This window comes from Centropristis striata, chromosome 14, assembly GCF_030273125.1.
Source record: "Centropristis striata isolate RG_2023a ecotype Rhode Island chromosome 14, C.striata_1.0, whole genome shotgun sequence".
Classification (NCBI taxonomy): Eukaryota; Metazoa; Chordata; class Actinopteri; order Perciformes; family Serranidae; genus Centropristis; species Centropristis striata.
In genome coordinates this window covers 30162138-30182059 of record NC_081530.1, presented here as the reverse complement: position 1 = coordinate 30182059, position 19922 = coordinate 30162138, and the positions used below count along the sequence as shown (strand labels likewise).

At 37.4% G+C, this 19922-nt stretch overlaps 2 protein-coding genes across 4 annotated transcripts in view; both read right to left on the bottom strand.

The window, feature by feature from the left end:
• cnot3b (CCR4-NOT transcription complex, subunit 3b) overlaps window positions 1-9241 on the bottom strand; it is a 44717-nt gene extending 35476 nt beyond the window's left edge. For 2 of the 3 annotated variants that reach the window (XM_059349622.1, XM_059349623.1), the window contains exons 1-2: window positions 9052-9241; window positions 3524-3586 (exon numbers count right to left, since the gene is read on the bottom strand). In XM_059349622.1, coding sequence (XP_059205605.1) covers window positions 3524-3548 — 25 coding nt within the window. In that variant the 5' untranslated portion in view covers window positions 3549-3586; window positions 9052-9241. The remainder of the gene's footprint in view (window positions 1-3523; window positions 3587-9051) is intronic. The other variant, XM_059349624.1, reaches the window with a different exon arrangement.
• A 2257-nt stretch (window positions 9242-11498) lies between these two features.
• On the bottom strand, window positions 11499-19469 carry ccdc106b (coiled-coil domain containing 106b). The gene is made up of 7 exons (XM_059350199.1): window positions 19190-19469; window positions 18089-18226; window positions 16275-16466; window positions 15115-15267; window positions 13606-13803; window positions 13372-13532; window positions 11499-12343 (listed from the first exon to the last, which is right to left on the bottom strand). Exons 1-7 carry the CDS (start codon window positions 19227-19229, stop codon window positions 12188-12190), a joined length of 1038 nt encoding a protein of 345 aa, XP_059206182.1. The 5' UTR covers window positions 19230-19469; the 3' UTR covers window positions 11499-12187.
• Between the last annotated feature and the right edge of the window lie 453 nt (window positions 19470-19922).

Below are 19922 nucleotides of genomic sequence, written 5' to 3'. Positions count from 1 at the left end.
GCTTGTAAGCGAGAGGCAACACACAAACATACTGTACATCCTGTTATTACACCTCACTCAGCCTAATGCGGTCGGATTCAGTCCTGCAATAAAGACTTCATGAAAGTTATGATGTTCATTTCTGTTGAAGCGGTTTGACCATTTTAAAGGATGCAGTTTGTGCTGCTGTTGAACTATTCTGCATCATACAGAGGCGTGTTTCTGCCCTCATATCTGTCTGCAAGCCTGCCCGTCCACTTCCAACCGTTTTTCTGATTGTCTTAACACTTGGCGGGTTTTATTCTGAGGACCAAAGGAAGTGCAGTGTTGAATGCCTATTTATTCATGCATTATGTAGACTCATGGAGGGCAAATTTGTAAAAAGATTGTGCAGCTTTTGAACCTGCAAAGCCTGCACAAACAGGACAAGAAAAATTCTCAAAGCGCCTGCAAAGAGTGAAATGCACTCTCAACTATGCTGCCAAGCAAATAGTGTCGCAGTGTTCTTTTGCCATTTGCACATATTTAAATTAGATGATGTGTAAACATTTGGTGCAAAAATGGCACCTTTCTATGCAAAAGCACCTCAATGCTAAAAAGGGATATTGTCAGCACCTTCAGAGAGCTGGAGGTAGCTGAGCAGATTGATACGGGATGTCTGCTCAAACTCATTTATTCTGGGATGCAGCGACAATGTCATGAACAATAAATGAATAAAGCATGATAAAGAAAGGTTGAAAATAAATAAATACCAATATGGTTATATCTAAACTTAGAAATAAAATTTTTTCTTCTCTCTCCGCTCTTTCCCAAATCCTGCTTTTATTTTTCCCCGTCTTCGGTCATGCAATCTGATGCAAAAAAGGGGCCAAATTGCACACAGCTGCAAAACTTTACGGCCTTGTTTGTGCTTTCATAAATCAATTTTTTTGGTAAACTGTCATAGTATTAAGCACGCACAATCATATGCATAAATCTGTTTTTAAAAAGTCATAATTTGCCTACTTTTTGTGTAGTCTGTCCGCCACCAATCTCTCCTTGTAAGTATTATATAAAAAAAACTGATAGTGTTTTCGACAATCAGTTCATAAAACACAACAACGTGATAATCAAGTGCATGTAATTGTTTTACATTTTTAAACTGCCAGAACTCCACCAGAACTTTCTTAACAGAATATTTTGTTGCCAATAATTAGTGTCAGAGATATAAAATGAATTATTAGTACTAATATGAAAATGTTTGGGAGAAAAAGAGATGGAAGAGATGACGGATATTAAGATATGAAGAGAGGAGATTGAAGGAAAGTTTGGGAGAAGTTCCAGCGTTCCGGTTTCAAGACACGAACAATAAATGTTTCTTCCCAATACTGTCACCACTAGATTAATGCTCATGTGATTAATTTATGAATTGTGCGATCGCTAATTGAAGAACAAGGGGTGAAGAGGACCGAGAGAACAAACTCTACTTTTACCTTGAACAGCCTCCATGCTAAGATTCTGCTGCGGGTGTGTTATTTTTAGATGAAAGTCTACCTCCTCGGTAATAATACATTAAAATTTGACAGAGCCTAGTTTGGTGCTTGTGCTTGATCTTTTCTTCTCCATGATGGGATTTTAAGCATCGATGCATGTTTTTTTTATTTTTATATGACAGCCGGTTCCAGTTGGAGAAGACACAGGAGCTCACGTGAAGGGATGCCGACAGCGAGGCATCAATCCTGTCAAAAAATCTGGTTTTCAGCCCGGGGCGACACACCTCAGACTGAAAATAACATCAAAGTAAAAGGAAGATTTCTGTGGGAGCGCTGAGTCTTTACACAAAAGGTCTGGGTCAGGTTACAAAGCTTCTCGTGGTGATCTTTGGGTGCTTTATCAACAGAGTCCTGCTTCACGGCTACAGTCCCAGTGTTCAAATATAAAGAAACTAAAAGCTCTGAGAAGAGAAGAGAAGAGAAGAGAAGAGTAGCTCACGATCCTCACTGTTCTCACTAGAAACACAGCGAGTCTGTCTGAAGTCTGAAACATGCTCTGGTGTGTGTGAAAGTGTGCCAGCGTCACCAGCAGACTTTTGCACAGATGTCTGCCAGCACACATGGACGAAATGTCACCCTGTGCACAATGAGGCCGTGGCACATCTAGCCAACCAAAACAGGAAAAGAAAATAAGCAGAAACCTTTGAATAGGGGCGACATGGATAAAACTATCACTTCTCTTTGAATACTGACTGAAGTATTGATATGGGGGACTGTTAACAGTTTGTGTAATCGTGCCATTTAGTCACAGGATAATTACAATATGTACAAATGGTATGATCTATGGACATGATGCAATGATTTTGGCTGACCTCGATATCTCTTGTTGTGTTTGCATGCAGGTGTTTTTATCTAACAGGTTTTTCTGACTATTATAAGACCTGCGTGCATGTTTTTGCAGCACCTAAACCCAATGAACAGAAATAATCATAATTTCTGCTGTGTTCTTTTAGTTATTGAGGCTATTTTAATATGTTTTTTTACATTCATGTGTGAATATTCTTAACAATTAAATGTTCAATGCTCTTTAAAAGCATCTACTTGCATTATAATCCTATTATCACCACATCAGTGGTATATATTGGTCTTAAAATGACAATTATATAATTTACTGCAATTTTTTTTGGAACAATGCATGGCAAAACAAAGATATGCAATGAATTTGGCGTTTTTTCTCCCTTAGTTGATTTAACAGGAGGGAGAATGTGATATAGCACACTGGAGATGCACATTTTTGTCCACTCATAAATTCAGTTCGGTGGATTTATTTGTGATATTGAATATTACCAAATGCATCTGCAGAAAACAACCCCAAAATGTGATGCTTTTAGGGAGAAAAAGCCTTAAAAAAATTGCAAAAAGAGACAGAAACTGACACTGGGAATCCATTAATGGGCCAATGCTCCTATTCAGTTTTTCTTATTTAAGATGGCAAAAATGCGGCAAACAGCTCAGGTACATCCATCATGTTTGAGCTGAAGCAACACGAACCAAGACCAGATTTATTTCGGACTCCCTTTGTAGCAAAAACCCTCTAACCTGGCAGGATGACAGCATGCACGACTCAGAAAACAAGCGACTCATGAGTGTAACGCATGTGACTTTTGTTTACAAGCCTCGCGTCTCCAACAGCAGAGCAGGATGAAAAGAAAAGTACATATTTTTCACTTCAACTACCAAGCAGCAGTAGGTGTGTAAGTGTGATCACACTCGAGCTGTAAACACTTTTCTGACATTTGTTTTAACCTACTTAAAGAGACAGACGGCTGGAGTTGATCAGCCATCAGGGGACTTTCCAATCACAGAAACATAAATTACACTTTGAAATGCTTTTTTATGATTTATGGCACTCCCTGTGTTATTTCATTTGTGGTAGACCGCACCCACCTGGCAACTGATCAAACCACAACAAATCCTCATTTGCATCCACTCAGGTCAGGTGTTTAATGGGACACACACACACACACACACACACACACACACAACACACAACACACAAACAGACATCTCACCTTGAAGTTTCCTTTTATCGGCCATGACTGATGACTAGGATGATGTCTTCATGCCTTCTTTTACTGCAAAGTGACAGAAAAAAAAGTTATTAGTGTATTTATTGGTTTAATAAGAATGGGAAAGTGCACATGAATAAACACTAATACCAATAAACAAGTGCTATTTTTCGTAACCCTAAGAATTAGGAATGTTAGAAATTTCATTCATTTCATTCTTCCAGACCGCCAGCGATGGTATGAAATGAATAGAAAGATCACAGTGAACCATTTCATTCTTCCTGAAATCATATTCAACCAGGTATTTCAAACTTTCTTTTATGGTCTGGAACAATTCACAGAACCTTTTTTATCTCCATAACTTTTTTTTTTTGCTTTCAATTTCTCTTTTCTGCATTTTTTCTCCTTTTTTTAACCCGGTTAAAAATTGATTATCAACATATTTGGCACCCATACACTTAAGATATGTTTTTATCTCGACTATTTGTGTTTTTTTATGATGTTTAAGTACCGTAACACACTAGTCCTGATGACACATTATGTCTGCTTAATTGTATTTTCTCAAAAATACTGTAAACTAAAGAGCTAAGAGTCTAGCACAAAGCTCACCTGCATGCGATTTTCATTTTTGCTTAAAATCTTACTATATTTGCCAGCATATCTGTATTTTTCCCCTCTAAAATTGGTATCGGCCTCCAAAACATCAGTCGGACTCTATCCACAATGCATCAGTTTTATTATGACATAAGGAGTGAGTATTGGAGTTCATCGTTTAGAACTCTTCTTTTACTTTCAGTTTCTCCCTTCTCATTTTTTTAATCCTTTTTTTAACCCAAATGCAGAGCAGACCAAAAGGAAAAGTTACAACTCTGCAATCCACTTATTTATTACTCTTGCTACTAATATTAGGTATCCTGGCATCACCACACTAATTCACAATTTGCAGATTAGTGTGGAACCTCTCTATTAATTTCGTATTTCCAAGGTGTTGACCAATGGGTCCAATGGGTGCAGACCAAAATGCCTCCAAATAGACCTACAACCAATGTTTGCAAAGAAACTTGACCCCCAACCAATCAGAGCAATGGAGCATGTGATGAAGTACTGAGTGACACTGAGGCGAAGAGGGGACGCAAAAGTGGCGTCGCCTCTTCACTTTTTATTCCTCGTTTAGACGAGCATTTTCGGGAGGAAATCTGCTGCATACGGTGACGCAAAAGTGTGTGAAATTCGATTGTATGCAGCCAGGCGGCATCACTTAAAGCGATAAGAGCATCTTTGGGCATGCAGAAGTTTTCACGCCACACATTTTCATCAGCTACTCCTTCCACAAAGTTCTCCACCATCACTAGATCTCCCAGGTCTCGTTCACAGCCGTCTGGCTCGCCTCCGACGAATTGCTGCATCCAAAATGTGATGGAGGTAATTCCAGATCCTTCTCTGTTCACTAATACTATCTCTACATATCCTGTACATTTGGTGGAAAGACTCCTGTAAGTTTATTAGAGCTGCCAGAGCAGCTTGAAGGTCCGACGCATGGAAATAATCCCACGTTTGTTTATTTTCCTGTACTGGAGCATGTATGTGACGTAAACGTGACGTGAGCAGATCTGAGCAGAGTTTTGTGTCTTGTCAGTGTAGACGGACACGCTACGGTGGAGCGGATTTAACTTTTCCACTTGAGGGAGGGTGGAGGGTGGTTTCAGATTTTTGCGTCTTTAAGCCCCAAAAACGCCGTCACCGTCTAAACGAAAGGCACTTCTGATAAAATATTTTGTCGTTTTCACCCACGAGCGTCCTCATGTGAACGGGGCCTGAGTAAGTTTGGGAAACTCAGGCCGGTCTTCCTCCACGCTGCAGTGCACGGATATCGCTTCATCCAGGGAACGTTTAACGCACCATGCTTGAAGGGACATGGGACATCCCCAGCAAAAAGAGTGCCGTCAGATTTTCTGAATTTAGGCTACAACTTTTTATTGAAGTTTTGGTTTTTGTCACATCCCTTCTTGTTAGCACTTAAGAACAAACAGAGACTGACAGAAAGATAGGAAAGAGGAGACATCCAGGGAGAATGTAGAGATCATTATCTTCCCGAGCTGCCGTGCTGTCGTGTCTTTGGGAAACACACTGACTCCCTGATGACAGAGGTGCAGCTCTGCAGCTGAGCTCAACCTTTATCCTCCAAAATGTCCTTACAGGAATTAACTGTAACTAAAGGAGACATCCTCCCTCTGATAATTTTAGACTTGTTATATTAATCTGTGAGGTTCAGGATGTTCGAGGAGTCATTTCAGGACTTGCAAAGTAACTTATTTGGTAAACTTGCTGCTCAATGTCCACATTAACTCATGGTTACTACATTTTTCAACAACATTTTAAAGTTTAATATCACTTTTTTTGTGCTTGTTGGAGGTTAAAGCAACAAGCAAAGGTGAAAAAAAGATATTACTCACAACGTTGGCAACCTTATCCACCATTTTTGATCACGTCAAGGCGTCTGGATTGACTGAACATTTACAACATGTAGTTGCAGTGTTGAAACTTTTGCTTTATTTCATTTCTATTCACTTGTACTAAATGTTCTTGAGCATATAGAAAACAGCATTTTCTGCTATATTTGCATGGATAATAACTTTAACGATGTTTTTTATGATGTTTAAGTAGCATAACACATTAGTCCTGAAGGCATATTGTGTCAGCTAAATTGTATTTTGAGAAATAGAGTTATATTTAAGAGCTCAGAGTCTGACACAAAGCTCCCCTGCATGCACCTGCAAACATCTCATCTTGGCCATGCTCCATCCACAGATATTCAGTTTTAATATGACATAAGAAGAAAATCTTCATACTTGAGAGGCCATTAACAGCATGTTCTGCCCTTTTTGCAGATGTTTATGCAGATTATGTTTATGCAACATAACACACAAGTCCTGATGACATGTTATGTCAGCTTAACTGTATTTTTGAGAAATACACCTAAATTAAAAAGCTAAGAGTCTGACAGAAAGCTCATCTGCATGCGTCATTTTTTCTCAAATCTTACTAAATTGGCCATCATATCTGTGTATTTTTCCCCTCTAAAATCGTATATAGGTCGAGCTCTATCCAAAACCCAAAGATATTCAGGTTTAAAATGACATATGAGGGAAATTTCCCAGTCAAAAACAGCATTTTCTGCTATATTTGCATGAAAAATTACTTACCGATCATTTAGATTGTGGGCAATTATTACACCCATGCCCATTCGTTATGTTTTTTTAATCTTGATTATATTTAGTTTGTATGATGTTTATGTAAGGTAACACACTAGTCCCGGGGACACTTTATGTCAGCTTAGCTATATTTTTGGGAGTGTTAAATTTAAGAGCTAAGACACAAAGCTCACCTGCATGCACCTGCAAAAATCTCCTCTTGGTCGGGCTCCATCCACAGATATACAGTTTTAATATGACATAAGAAGAAAATCTCTATACTTGAGAGGCCGAAAAAAGCACTTTCTGCCATTTTGCATGAAAAATTGCTTTCATGAATAATAAATGATCAAAAGAGTTGGCCATTATTATCCCCATAAAATAGGATTTTCTGCCATTATTGCATGAAGTATTCTTTTAACGATTAATAAATGATCAAAAGAATTGGCCATTATTACCCCCATGAATTTGAGATTTGCATTTGTCTCCATTACTTATGGTTTGTATGATGTTTATGTAAGGTAACACACTGGTCCCAGGGACACGTTATGTATTTTTCCCCTCTAAAATCATATATAGGTCAGGCTCTTTCCAAAACCCAAAAATATCCACGTTTAAAATGACATAAGAAGGAAATTCTCATACTTAAGAGGACAAAAACAGCATTTTCTGCCATTATTGCATGAAAAATTACATGATCATTTATTTCTGCACCCGTGCCCTTCGGTATATGTTTTTTATCTTGATTATTTATGGTTTGTATGTTGTTTATGTAAGGTAACACACTAGTCCTGGGGACACGTTATGTCAGCTTAATGTCATTATGTCAATTTAAGAACTTAGACAGAAGAAAATATCCAAACTTGAGAGGCCAAAAAATGCATTTTCTGCCATTTTGCATGAAAAATGACTTTCAAGAATAATACATTATCAAAAGAGTTAGCCATTATTGCCCCAATAAATTTGAAATTTGCATTTGTCTCGATTATTTACGGATTGTATGATGTTTATGTAAGGTAACACACTAGTCCTGGGGACACGTTATATCAGCAAAACTGTATTTTTGAGAAAATCTATCTAAATGTAATAGATAAGAGTCTGACGCTCTATTGGCCACCGTATCTGTGTATTTTTCCCCCTATAAATTCTCATATAGGTCATATCCAAAACCCAAAGATATCCAGGTTTAAAATGACATTGGAAGAAAATGTCCATACTAAAGAGGACAAAAAATAGCATTTTCTGCCATTTTTGCATGAAAAATTACTTGATCATTTATTTATGCATGCATGCATGCCCTTTTAAAGTGTTTTTTATCTCGATTATTTATGGTTTGTATGATGTTTATGTAAGGTAACACACTAGTCCCGGGGACACGTTATGTCAGCATAACTGCATTTTTGAGAAAATATATTTAAATGTAGGAGTCTTGACACAATGCTCATCTGCATGTGATTATAATCTTTGCTCAAAATCTTATTGTATTGGCCAACATATCTGTGTATTTCTCCCCTCTAAAATATCATATAGGTCAGGCTCTATCCAAAACACAAAAAATATTCAGTTTCTGCCATTATTACCCCCATAAATTTGAGATTTGCATTTGTCTCGATTATTTATGGTTTGCATGATGTTTATGTAAGGTAACACACTAGTCCCAGGGACACATAACGTCAGCTTAGCTGTATTTTGGGGAAATAAGAGTTAAATTTAAGAGCCAAGACAGTCTGATAGAGATCTCACCTGCACGTTGTAGCTGTGTAACGGCCTGATGTGTTGATTTAGACGACTTTAACGGACCAAACTAAGGGCTAAACTAGCTGTAGCATTAGTTTTGTGAACAGGTAGACACACATCTGGCCAGAGGCCCCGCTGGTGTCCTGCACGCTGCTGCTCAGTTGAGTTTGGACCAAGTGGAGACACTTTCACTGTCCGTCGGATTTTACAGTCAAATCTAAAAGCTACACCGGCATCGGGGGCTAGCTAGAACCGAGCAGCCGAGCCGTGTTGTCGGACCGGGGGGAACAAACATTTGTTATCCCGGGATGTTTATAAACAATGCGGGCATCATTCAGGAGCTCCAACATCCGAGCACATCCACTTCAAAACAAACTAAAGTTTACAGCCCGCGGGTCGGCAGGGGAGAAGTTTGGCTTTTTTTACGTTTTAACAAGCACGCAAGTTGATGTGTTGTCAGTGTGGAGAGCCGCAGCTCCCCACCGGCTGCGCTTTTTGATGTGGGAGACACAGTTTGGATGAGGGGAGAGAGGCAGAGAGAGAAAAGAGGAAAAGAGGGGAGACACACAAACGCATCACCTCTGAGTCCCGAAAACAGTTTACCTCGATTTTATCCGAGCTACGAGTTCTTCCCTCAGCTGCCGCGCTCCCCTTATTCTTCAGATTACTCAGTATAAAGACAATTCTTTAAAAAAAATAAAAAAAATGTCAATTCTTCTCGCTAAACAATCACTCCGCACATCCAAGATGGCTACCAGGAACACCTCCTCCTCCGATGCCCTGTTGGACAGGAGTCCCGCCTACCTAGCCTGTGATTGGTCCGCCGTGGCCGCTCCCGCACTCCTATTCGTCGAGCCCCTCTGTCCGTCACAAATGGCTCGTTTACTACTTCCAGGATACCCAGCGCTCTGATTGGTCAGTTTGGAAAGGTGAAAGGGCAAAACGAGTTTTGGTTCACGCCCACACCGCCACTTCCCTCCGTCGACCGCAGGGCATTCTGGGTAATAGAGTTCACCTGTGATTTGTTTTAAACTAAAAAAAAAAAAGTATTTAGCTTCAGTTTTGTAGTATGGAAAGATAAAAAAAAATATATATGTTGTAAAAATAAAATTGATGAAATGTTTTTTTTTGTCTGACTGACGTGTAATGCCACATGTATGGTTAAAAATAAAATAAATAAAAAGTCTTAAACTCATTAATTAAATTAATTATCCTTTGTGGTTTGGTATCATCAATGTTTTAAGGTCTGGCACTTTGAATTGTTCACATATATAATATACTTAATATAAATTGAGCATGTGAGATGGCGAATTATTAAAAAATCCAATTTAAAAGGTAAATAGCTGCTCTTTTTTGAAGGTTACATTACTAATTTTATGCATATAGATCATCCTGTAACTCTGATTGTAAAAGCAGTGAGACTACTATGATTAAAAAAAAATCAAAAATAAATGTCTAATTCCTAATTTACCATTAAATAATTGCTTGAACATTTATCACAGTTTTTTGTGTTTTTCTCCTGAAAGACGAACAACAAAAATGCTCCTTTGTTTACCTCAGTGTTTTTTTTTTAATCTTGCATGAAGTTTATTTGTCTTTTCTATTTTAGAGATGTTATTCCTGATTAAACCTTGATTATTAAATGTGATTTTAATGTGTGGGGTTTTTTTTTTAGTATGACAATAAATCATAATTCACTATATTTGTATTAAATGGATGAATGAACAAGCTTCCAGTGACCTTTGACCTTCCTTCTGGGCCTGATGCTGACAGAAACTCCTCGTCAGCGACTCTGGGACGCTTCAGACTGCTGCCGTTCATCCCATTATGAGTCATTGAAGAAGATAAGTGTCATAACTGACCGTCCTGACCCTCGTTATGATTCATGAAACTCACATCTGTACTGTGACCCTGAGCTCCGGCTGCCAGGTGCAGATGTTACTGTGATTAATGGAAACATCCGGTTATTGATCGACAGTGAAGGCTTCACCGCGCTGACCTCTGTGGTCACTGCGGCTCAATTAAAGGCTTTCAAACCTTCATTCAGACTTGATACTTTCACTGTTTTTAGTAGATGATAGAAAATTGCAGTGTCTTTATTATAAAGTTTATAATGTCTAGTGCTGAACAGAAAAATTACAGAATTTTCTTTTATTCATGACTACCAAATGCTATAAATGCAATTAATGATTATATTAACTTAGCCATATTTTAATAAATCCAAATGCATTGTGAGTCTTATTTAACAGCAATTTTATTTAAAACCATCAAACAACAATTTAAGCTTTTTAAAAATAATTCTATGTAAATTTAAATGCCAATATTTTTTTATTTTTAATATATCAGCTTCAAGTCAGCCTCCTTAGTTACTAATAGTTTCTCTATCAACCTTGAAAAATAAAATATCAATTTAAAAGCTTTTCTAATGGTTCATGAAAAACAAATGTTTATAAAAAAATATATAATAAAAATTATTAATTTATTAAGGACATCAGTATAACGTCTTTCCCACAGAAGTAAAAACAACAAGAAAAAAGTGCAACTTTTAATAAGGAGTCAAGTTCTGCTTATTTCATGGTTATTTTATTGTTCTATTGTCTGTGTTTTGCACCAGTTTAGATGCTTTTCTTGTTGAGTTTTGGGGTATTTGCATAAAGGTTAATTTAGAGTCACTACTGCAAATTAGCTTAGGCTTCATATAGACAGACTTGGTCTATGTTTATACCAGTTACTATATATAAATATATATATTTTGTCATTTTGTTTTCCCTTTGTGGTCTTTGTCTTTTTTTGGTAGTTTTGTGTCTCTCTGTGGCCATTTTATGTGTTTTTTGGTTATTTTGTGTATTTTCTGGTCAGCAAATATATTTTTATAAAAATCTACTTTAAACGATGCAGCTAATACAACAGAAATATATTAAATCCTCATTTTAGAAACCATCCATCAGCATCATTACCTGTAAATCTGTTAGTTGCTGCTTTGCTCCACTAGAGGGCGCTGCAGCCTGATACAAAAACACAGGTACGCTCTTCAAACAAAACAGACAATCAACATTTTCAAGCACTTTTACTTTTTGTTTTTGTGACATTTCAAACCTTCTAATATCACACAAGCTCAGCTGGCCGACTCAAATAATATAGATATACAACTTAGGCACAAGATATATATACAAACACATTTTTTTCCAATAATACGATGTTAAATCAATTAATATTTTACAAAATAATAATGCACACAATACAAAAGGCTGTGTCAAAAATGAATAAGGGCAAACAACCATCTGGGGGTCCGCAAAGAGCACAAATATTTCAATTTCGCAGAAATTCAACAGTTTTTATCCAAAATAACACATTTACTCACTGATTCCTGCTCTATAAATAGTCACTCAAACTGAATCATAGTGATCTGAAATTAGAAGGAAATTAAACTTCCTAATAAACTGTCTTCTAGTTAATATATAACTTCAGTTAATTCCTGATTTAAAGCAAAAAGTATCTTCAGAGTTATTTTAACATCCGGTGAAAATTATAATCAAAACAAGCTGAAAAATCATTAACAGCTGCATCATAAATAAAAAGAAAACTCACTAACATAAATCTAAATCAAGGAGCATGTTGGTAGAACTGTGAAACTGATGAAAATTATGTAATTTGGGATTTAAGTGTCTTAATTTATCTTCTTTTTTTTTTACGTTAAGATGATGATGATAAATGTTGAGAAGCTGAAACCAAACACTGTTCAGTTTCTGAACCTGTAGGAGATGGGCAGCAGCTTGTGAGTCTTCTTCATGCTCTGGACTTTGGCGTGTGTCGGCTCGTCCATCGTTTTGTAGCAGCGCCGAGCGTAATCCAGGAGCTTCTCCTTCGGCGCCTCGAACTCTCCGACCTCCGTCAGCTGCAGGACGACAGGAGGAACACTTCAATCAGACACACTCGTTGTTACGCATCTTTTATGGTTTTATGTCACTGTGATCATTTTGTGCCACTTTGTTGGTCATTTTTGTCTCTTTTTAGTCATTTTGTTCCTGTTTTGCTTGTTTTCTTGGTTGTTTTGCATCTCTCATGGTCATTTTGTGTCCCTTTGTGGTCTTAGTATATATTTCCTGATCAATTTCTGTAATTTTCTGGTATTTTTGTGTATTTTCTGCTCATTTTGTTTGACTTTGTGGTCCTTACATGTCATTTCTGGTTGTTTTTTTGTCTTTTGTGGTAATTTTGTGTGTTTGTTGGCCATTTCATGTCCTGTCTGGTTATTTTGCTTCTCTTTGTTGGGCAGTTTTTCTCTATTTACAATTATTTGTTTCTTTTTTGCATGTTTTATTCGTCATTTTGCATCTCTTATTGACATTTTGTGGTCTTTACATATATATATTTTTGTTGTTTTGTGTCTCTCTGTGTTCATTATGTGTGTTTTTTTTTTGTTATTTTGTGTCCTGTCAGGTCATTTCTTTGTCTTTGTTGATTAAGTGTGTTTCTTTTTGGTCATTTTGTTTCTTTTTTGCTTGATTTCTTGGTCATTTCACATCTCTTATTGTCATTTTGTGTCTTTTTCAGTTGTTTTGTACCTCTTTTAAGTAATTTCGTGTCATTTAATTTTCCATTTTGTGTCTTTTCCTCTTTGTTGTCATTTATTTTAATTTATAACAAAAAAGACACAAAACGACCAGCTTTTTGTGTCTTTTTTGTTATTATTACTATTTACATTTTTACAACCTCTCTCTGTCCTCTTCTCTTTGCAATAATAAACCTGCTCCCAAACTAAAACAAAACTATATTTTTCAGTGTGTACCTGTATACGAATTATTCATAAGCTGTAATACAGAGCAGCTGGCCTTATAAAAGACGAGTTCATTGGTTTTCAGTGCTTCACTAAGTCGAGATAAATTCAAACTATAATGAGCAGGAACGTTAAAAGACTGGGACCTTCTCTGGAGCCACCAGCAGCAGCTCTGCGATGGGCGAGGTGGAGGCCATGGTGTTCCTGTCCACGCCGTGGATCTGGAAGGCTCGGGACATGCTCCTCACCCGCTGGTAGGTCGTCAGGATCTTCTTATAGCGGATCAGAACTCCCTCTGGGTCTTTGACTGAGGAGCACAGAGAAATGTGACGTAATGTTCATCAAACACTGCTGCATATATCTGTCTATAGAGCCTCCACCTCTCTGTCTCTCCCTGCCGTGTGTGATCCTGAAGATCCTCCTCATCTTCATCCTCGGCTCTCCGTTGGCTCGTCCTTTCTTCTTCGAGCCTTTCTCCACCGCGGAGTCGTCGTCTTCCTCCACCTCCTCCTCGTCCTCCTCCACGTACTCGTCCTCCGTGTAGTACTTGTCCTCCTCCAGGTGGAACTCCTGCTTCACTGCAGCCGGGAGAAGTTGAGCGGAAATCAACTCGACGACAACTGTTATCACGTGTCCACAAAGTCTCCATGTAACATCGGAAACTTTATAAAAACGGTACAAAAATAGCACTTTACAATGTCAAAGTAAATTATCATGCAGGAGCTATTTCATTAGTTTGATTATTATAATTGTGTATTTTGTATTTATTTTGATGTACACTAGGGGCACTAAGCACCAGACCAAAGATGTATTGGGTACTGATAAAGGCAGCAGGTGGTAGTGACAGTTTGTTACCAGAGCAAAGAGAAGCAGCATGAAATGTTTGTTTGCTTTGAATTGTAAATTAAATGAACTAAAACGTGAATCCTGCCTGGACAATGGGTTCCTTTTTGCCGGAGTCCTAATCAAACTGGTGCATCAGTGGCCTTTTTTGCAAGTTTTAAAGGTGAAAGAACTGTCTTACAAATAGCCACTACATAATAATTATTACTTTCATCAGGGAGGTTTTGTTTTCTCAATCCGGTTTGTCTGTTTGTCTGCAGGACTACAGAAAAACTACAGGATAGATTTTCATGGAACTTGGTAGAAGGCTTCACCATGAGTCAAGAAAGAACTCCTCAAATTTTGGAGCGGACCCTAATCACGAGGTGGATATAACGACCAATAATCGCCTTGGTGACCACCATCAGCCGTACAGCCGAAAAGATGACAGCAGTGGACGTTGTTTATCTGGGTCGCATCAATTTTGGTTAGTGTTAGAGTGTTGTTGGTTATTTTGCAAAAGTCCTTTAAAACAGTTCAGTTATTTTATACGGAAGATTTTTTTTCCTGGCACAAAAGGGGTAATAATTTACCTCAAAAACAAAATAAACAACAACAATCTGCAGAACTGTCATTTTAAACATTTTAAACATCTGGGCCGTACTGACATTGGCCATGTCAGTACGGCCCAGAAATTCACAATTTTTGACAATTTTTGAATTGTCGGATACGCAAATTGTTTTTCACTTTTATTAACATTGTGGGATAGTGCTGCATTCATGTGGTGCCAGAATAATCGGAAATATAAGTCCCCGACTGGAAAAGTCGAAAGAACAACTCAGCCAGTTCGGCACACATTCCACGGTTATTTAATCGGTTTTCTTTTGTCTTAATTGTCACAGAAATACTTCAAACAGCAATAAAATACAATATCGTGTTGTAGCTTCCGTGTCGTTCCTACATTACAACTCAAACAACATTAAAACTCACACAGAAGAACGACTTCCCATCTTGTTTTATGGGACTCTATGAGGAGCTCATGAATTCACAAGGTGTCTTTTGCTCACCAGGGATGGCGGTGCCGCGGCGGCCCCGGGGTCCTGGTCTCTGCAGCCGTTTGAGGGTCATCCCGGACCTGGTGGTCATGGGGGACGGGGGGGAGGGGGGGCTGGCGGGCTGGACCTTCACAGCACGCTGGGGGTCTCCGCACCACTCAGACACTGTGTGGAAGAACACAGAACAATTAGAACAAATAAAAGATGTGAAACTTAGTTTTTAATACGTTGTTTCTACCTATTTTCATCGAAATATTGGACATATAGACATGTTATCTATATATTTCAGTAAATATATCTCATATTCATAGAGAATTGTATGCATTTCCAATCATGTTTGCTCAATTTTAATAGATTTTCTTATTTATTTGTTAATATTATAATGTCATATACCACTTATACTATACTGTGTATATCTCTGCATATATTAAAATATATTTATTCATGGATGTTCATACCACTACATACAACAAATGATTAACCTTATCCAACATGCTAATATTTATTTTCTCCAATGTGCAATATCTGCAAAATGCAAAGTACTTTCAGGAAAACAAACAAACACAAAATATATATATATTAATGATAAATGCTAAGTAGCAGAAATGTATGTACGTTTGGACACACCTTCTCATTCAATGCGTTTCCTTTATTTTCATGACTATTTACATTGTAGATTCATCAAAACTATTAATGAACACATGTGGAATTATGTACTTAACAAAAAAGTGTGAAATAACTGAAAACATGTCTTATGTTCTAGTAAGCAAAGGGTGGCTACTTTGAGGAATCTAAAATACAAGACATGTTTTCAGTTATTTCACCTTTTTTTGTTAAGTACATAATTCCATATGTGTTCATTCATAGTTTTGATGCATTCAGTGCGAATCTACAATGTAAATAGTCATGAAAATAAAGAAAAACGCATTGAATGAGAAGGTGTGTCCAAACTTTTGGCCTGTACTGTATGTATATGTCTTATTTTTTATATTCTTATTCTGTCTTCTATATCTATGTGTCTGTATCTTGAGCTGCTGTGACAACTAAATTTCCCCACTGCAGGATAAATAAAGTCGCATCGTATCTTATCTTATCTTATCTTATCTTATCTTATCTTATCTTATCTTATCTTATCTTATCGTATCTTAATAAACCGAGCAGCAGACTCTCACCCTCCGGCCCTCTCATGCTGACGATGAATCGGTCCAGCTGGCAGCGCAGGAAGTTGCGCTCCTCCTCCAGCTCCTCGATGCGTTTCTGCAGCCAGGCGTTCTTCTCCAGAGTGACGTAGAGGTGAGCCCGCAGGTTGGAGACCAGGATGAACGGGCTGTACTGAGAGTGAGGAGGCTCCTGCACCATCGGCTCTGCAGCAGGACACCACAGACATTAGATATTATATCATATCATATGTATAAGTACCACAGAGACGGTTTGTAGCTGCAGTCACCCTGTTGTTTTTATATGATTCCACTGAAAGAAATGATCCTCTAAGAGTCTGACATGAGCTGTTGTCATACAGCAGTGAACATGTGATGAAGAGGGCAAAGAGGAAGAAACATAAAGAATAATACGAAGGAAAGAATGAAAAAAATAAGAAAAACTGTGCACTCAGACACCTTTAACACTTTCAATATTCCTTCTATGCATGCAACATATAATGTGCAAATCAATGGATAATGCAATAATAACAGCACTTTAAAACACTAACAATTGTCTTTCCTACTTGCACTTTATCAGTGGAAATCTGTTTACATTAGAAAAAATCAATACAGCATTGTATCGCGATATTTTGCGTGGCAATATACTATCGATTCATGGCCGTCGAGTATCAATATTTAGCGTTCTGGTGGCCGTCAGTATTTTCATCTTCTTCCTTTTTTGGAGGCAGTAGCAGGCTCAATGTCATTTCTCATATTTTCTTTCTACCATGCAAATTTAGTTTTTTTGTACTATGACAATAAAGCCTCTTAATCTTAATCTCACTTTCTTCAAAGTTCAAAGATAAAACTAAAGATATGTATAGATGTCACTGACACTTGGGATGGTTGATTTTGTCCCCATTACTTTTAAAAAGAATAATTTGTTAAAATATGTCCTGAAAATTAGAAAATACAGAACACAGATTTGTTAAACATGTTTTGAATGTGCAGAAAATGAGCATAAAACTTGCTGAAAGACATACAAACTTTGTTATCAGAGGGTTTATAAATGAATGGAAATTAATTAAATATCATTGAAGGTGAATAAGTGCCACAAGACACAGAAGAGACGGGACGAATAAATCATGCCGACATGTGGTGTCTCTGCAGCTGGGAGGGGAGTCGATTTAACGTTTTATCACAGGACAGGAGAAAAAAAATGGCTTAACCCATTGACGCCTAAAACTGCCTGTAAAACCTCTGGGTGATTTTAAAATAAGCCCCTAAAACCTGAAGTTTTTCTGGAAATTCATCAGAAGTGTCAACGCTTCTACTAAATAATAGATTTTTCAGCCTCTGTAGCAGATAGAAATGAAATTCAAAAAGTATTTGAGAGCTTATACAAATACTACAAAACGATGTAAACGCTTTCCAGGCTTCAATGGGTTAAATAAATTCTGCAGGTTTCAAAATTCTTGTCACAACAGTTGAAGTGTAGCTCAGAAACTAAACTAAACTTGGAATTTAACTTGAAAGTGGACGGCTCCTCTCTCTCCGTTGCAGGACGGAGAGATTCAAAAGATCCTTCTCTCCTAATAGCCATCAGGCTGTCTCATTCTAACAGAGATTCTACCAGACTAACTGAATTTCCCCTCGGGGATGAATAAAGTAATTTTGATTTGATTTTGATTGATTTGAAGATGTAACTCAGTTACAAAGCAGAACTTCCAGAATTTAAGAGAGAATTTAACTTCTGCATCATAAAACTTATCACACAGTAAGAAGCAGTGTGTGTGTGTGTGTGTGTGTGTGTGTGTGTGTGTGTGTGTGTGTGTGTGTTGGCGTACCCTCCATCACCTGCTGGCCCTGGTTCAGGTGATACGCAGGCGGTCTCTCGATACTTTCCTCCAGAGGGAACGAAACCTCGTAGGCATCCAGGTACAAACCTCCTCCTGATGAAGAGGAAGTTTGGGGCATGTAGTGCCCTGATGATCACACACACAATATAAGATTATTATCATTATAGATTAATCTGTTTATTCTCGTCTATAAAACAGAAAATAAGTAACAAGTAATAACAATAATAAGTGAATAATTGTGAGAAACAAATAACTTGTTTGTGACTAAATGTTAATTCTGAAAGACTTAAAATGACCATACACTTATTTATACTTATTATACTATAGTTAAGACTCTCATAAATTAAATATAACACCCTTATAAAGAACAAACACGGAATATCTTAATACATTTGATCACTTACTGCCAGAAAAAAACATGTTTGCTACAATTAATTTCAACAAGACAGAAGATGTGTTCTGTTAATCACATGCATGTGTGTTACACCGATAGAAAGCCCAGGACGTGTTTTACACAGAACATCAGGCCTCAAATAGATACATTATAGATATAATTGACTGCATGCATGATGTTAGAAATAAAAACTTCTGTCTCATGTCCACCACAGAGGACAAGTATGAAGTTTAAAGCAATTAGAACTACATATTTAAGCAGCTTTAGATACAACTTAACATTTTTCCCTTTTTCCCCCAGTTAAATAAACTTTCTTTTTAAACTTTATTTTAGAGAACTAAACTTTTTTTCCAGTTTACCAACGTTTTTCCCCCTTTTTCTAGTTTATCAACTTTTCTCCCCAGCTGAGCTTTGCTATATTTCAGCCTCTCTCTGTGAGAAGTATTGGCCTGCAAAGCTACTGGATGCTTTCAAAGCTAAAGCTTCAAAACAAGGAGAGATGTGTGAACCTGTAAAGTTGCCCTGGAACAAATGTCCATATTGAATTGACTTAAAACGTATTGCATGGTGTCTGCGGAACTTTATGCCCCCGAAACTGCAGAAAATCCAGCCACGTTTGTGAATAAAATGTGCATTTAGCATTGAAAAGTGATTTGTGTCGGTTCGGTGGATTCGCCATTTAAAGTGTCTGTTACCTGCCGGGTGAGTTGCGTCTCTGCTGGTTGGAGGATTCATGACTTGAACTGTCGGAGCTGTGAGCTGCTCTGATGAGTAATAACTGATAATCTGGTTATTATTGTCCTGCAGCAGCTCTCTGTGCAGTTATACTTCAGTAATACAGCGTGAAACGACCCGCAGCTGTCTCGCGGACACAGTTTCTGCAGCAATTACCTGATTATAAGTGGCGCCGCAGGTGAGCCATGCTGCGGTCTGCACATGCGCACAGCGACGGCGTTCATACACCAGAAAAAAACAGAAAAAGACAGAAGGAACTTTTTATGTTTTGTCCAAACGCCTCGGCAGCTTCAAGACCAGAAGTTCCTTCAGTTTCCTCCAAACAGAAAATATATTTTATCTTCATTTTCAGACCAGACATGACTGTCTGTAGAGCATTTATCTAATCATTCATCTAATTCAATATTCATTGACTAGCTTGAGAAATATTACCGGATGGTTTTTGCCAATTTCCTTTTTTAAAAATGTTTTATTGATGTATTACCCACATTTAATATTCTGCAATTTAATAAAGTATGCATGTTATTTTATTATTATTATTATTTTTATTATTATTATTTTACTTTCCCCAAATACACTTTGCCTCTGAGGTGGAAATAAACTATAAAAAAAACAAAAACAAATTATTAAATGAAAATAACCTCACTCTCAGAGTTTGATTTTTCACAATTTTTTATTTATTTATTTTAGAAA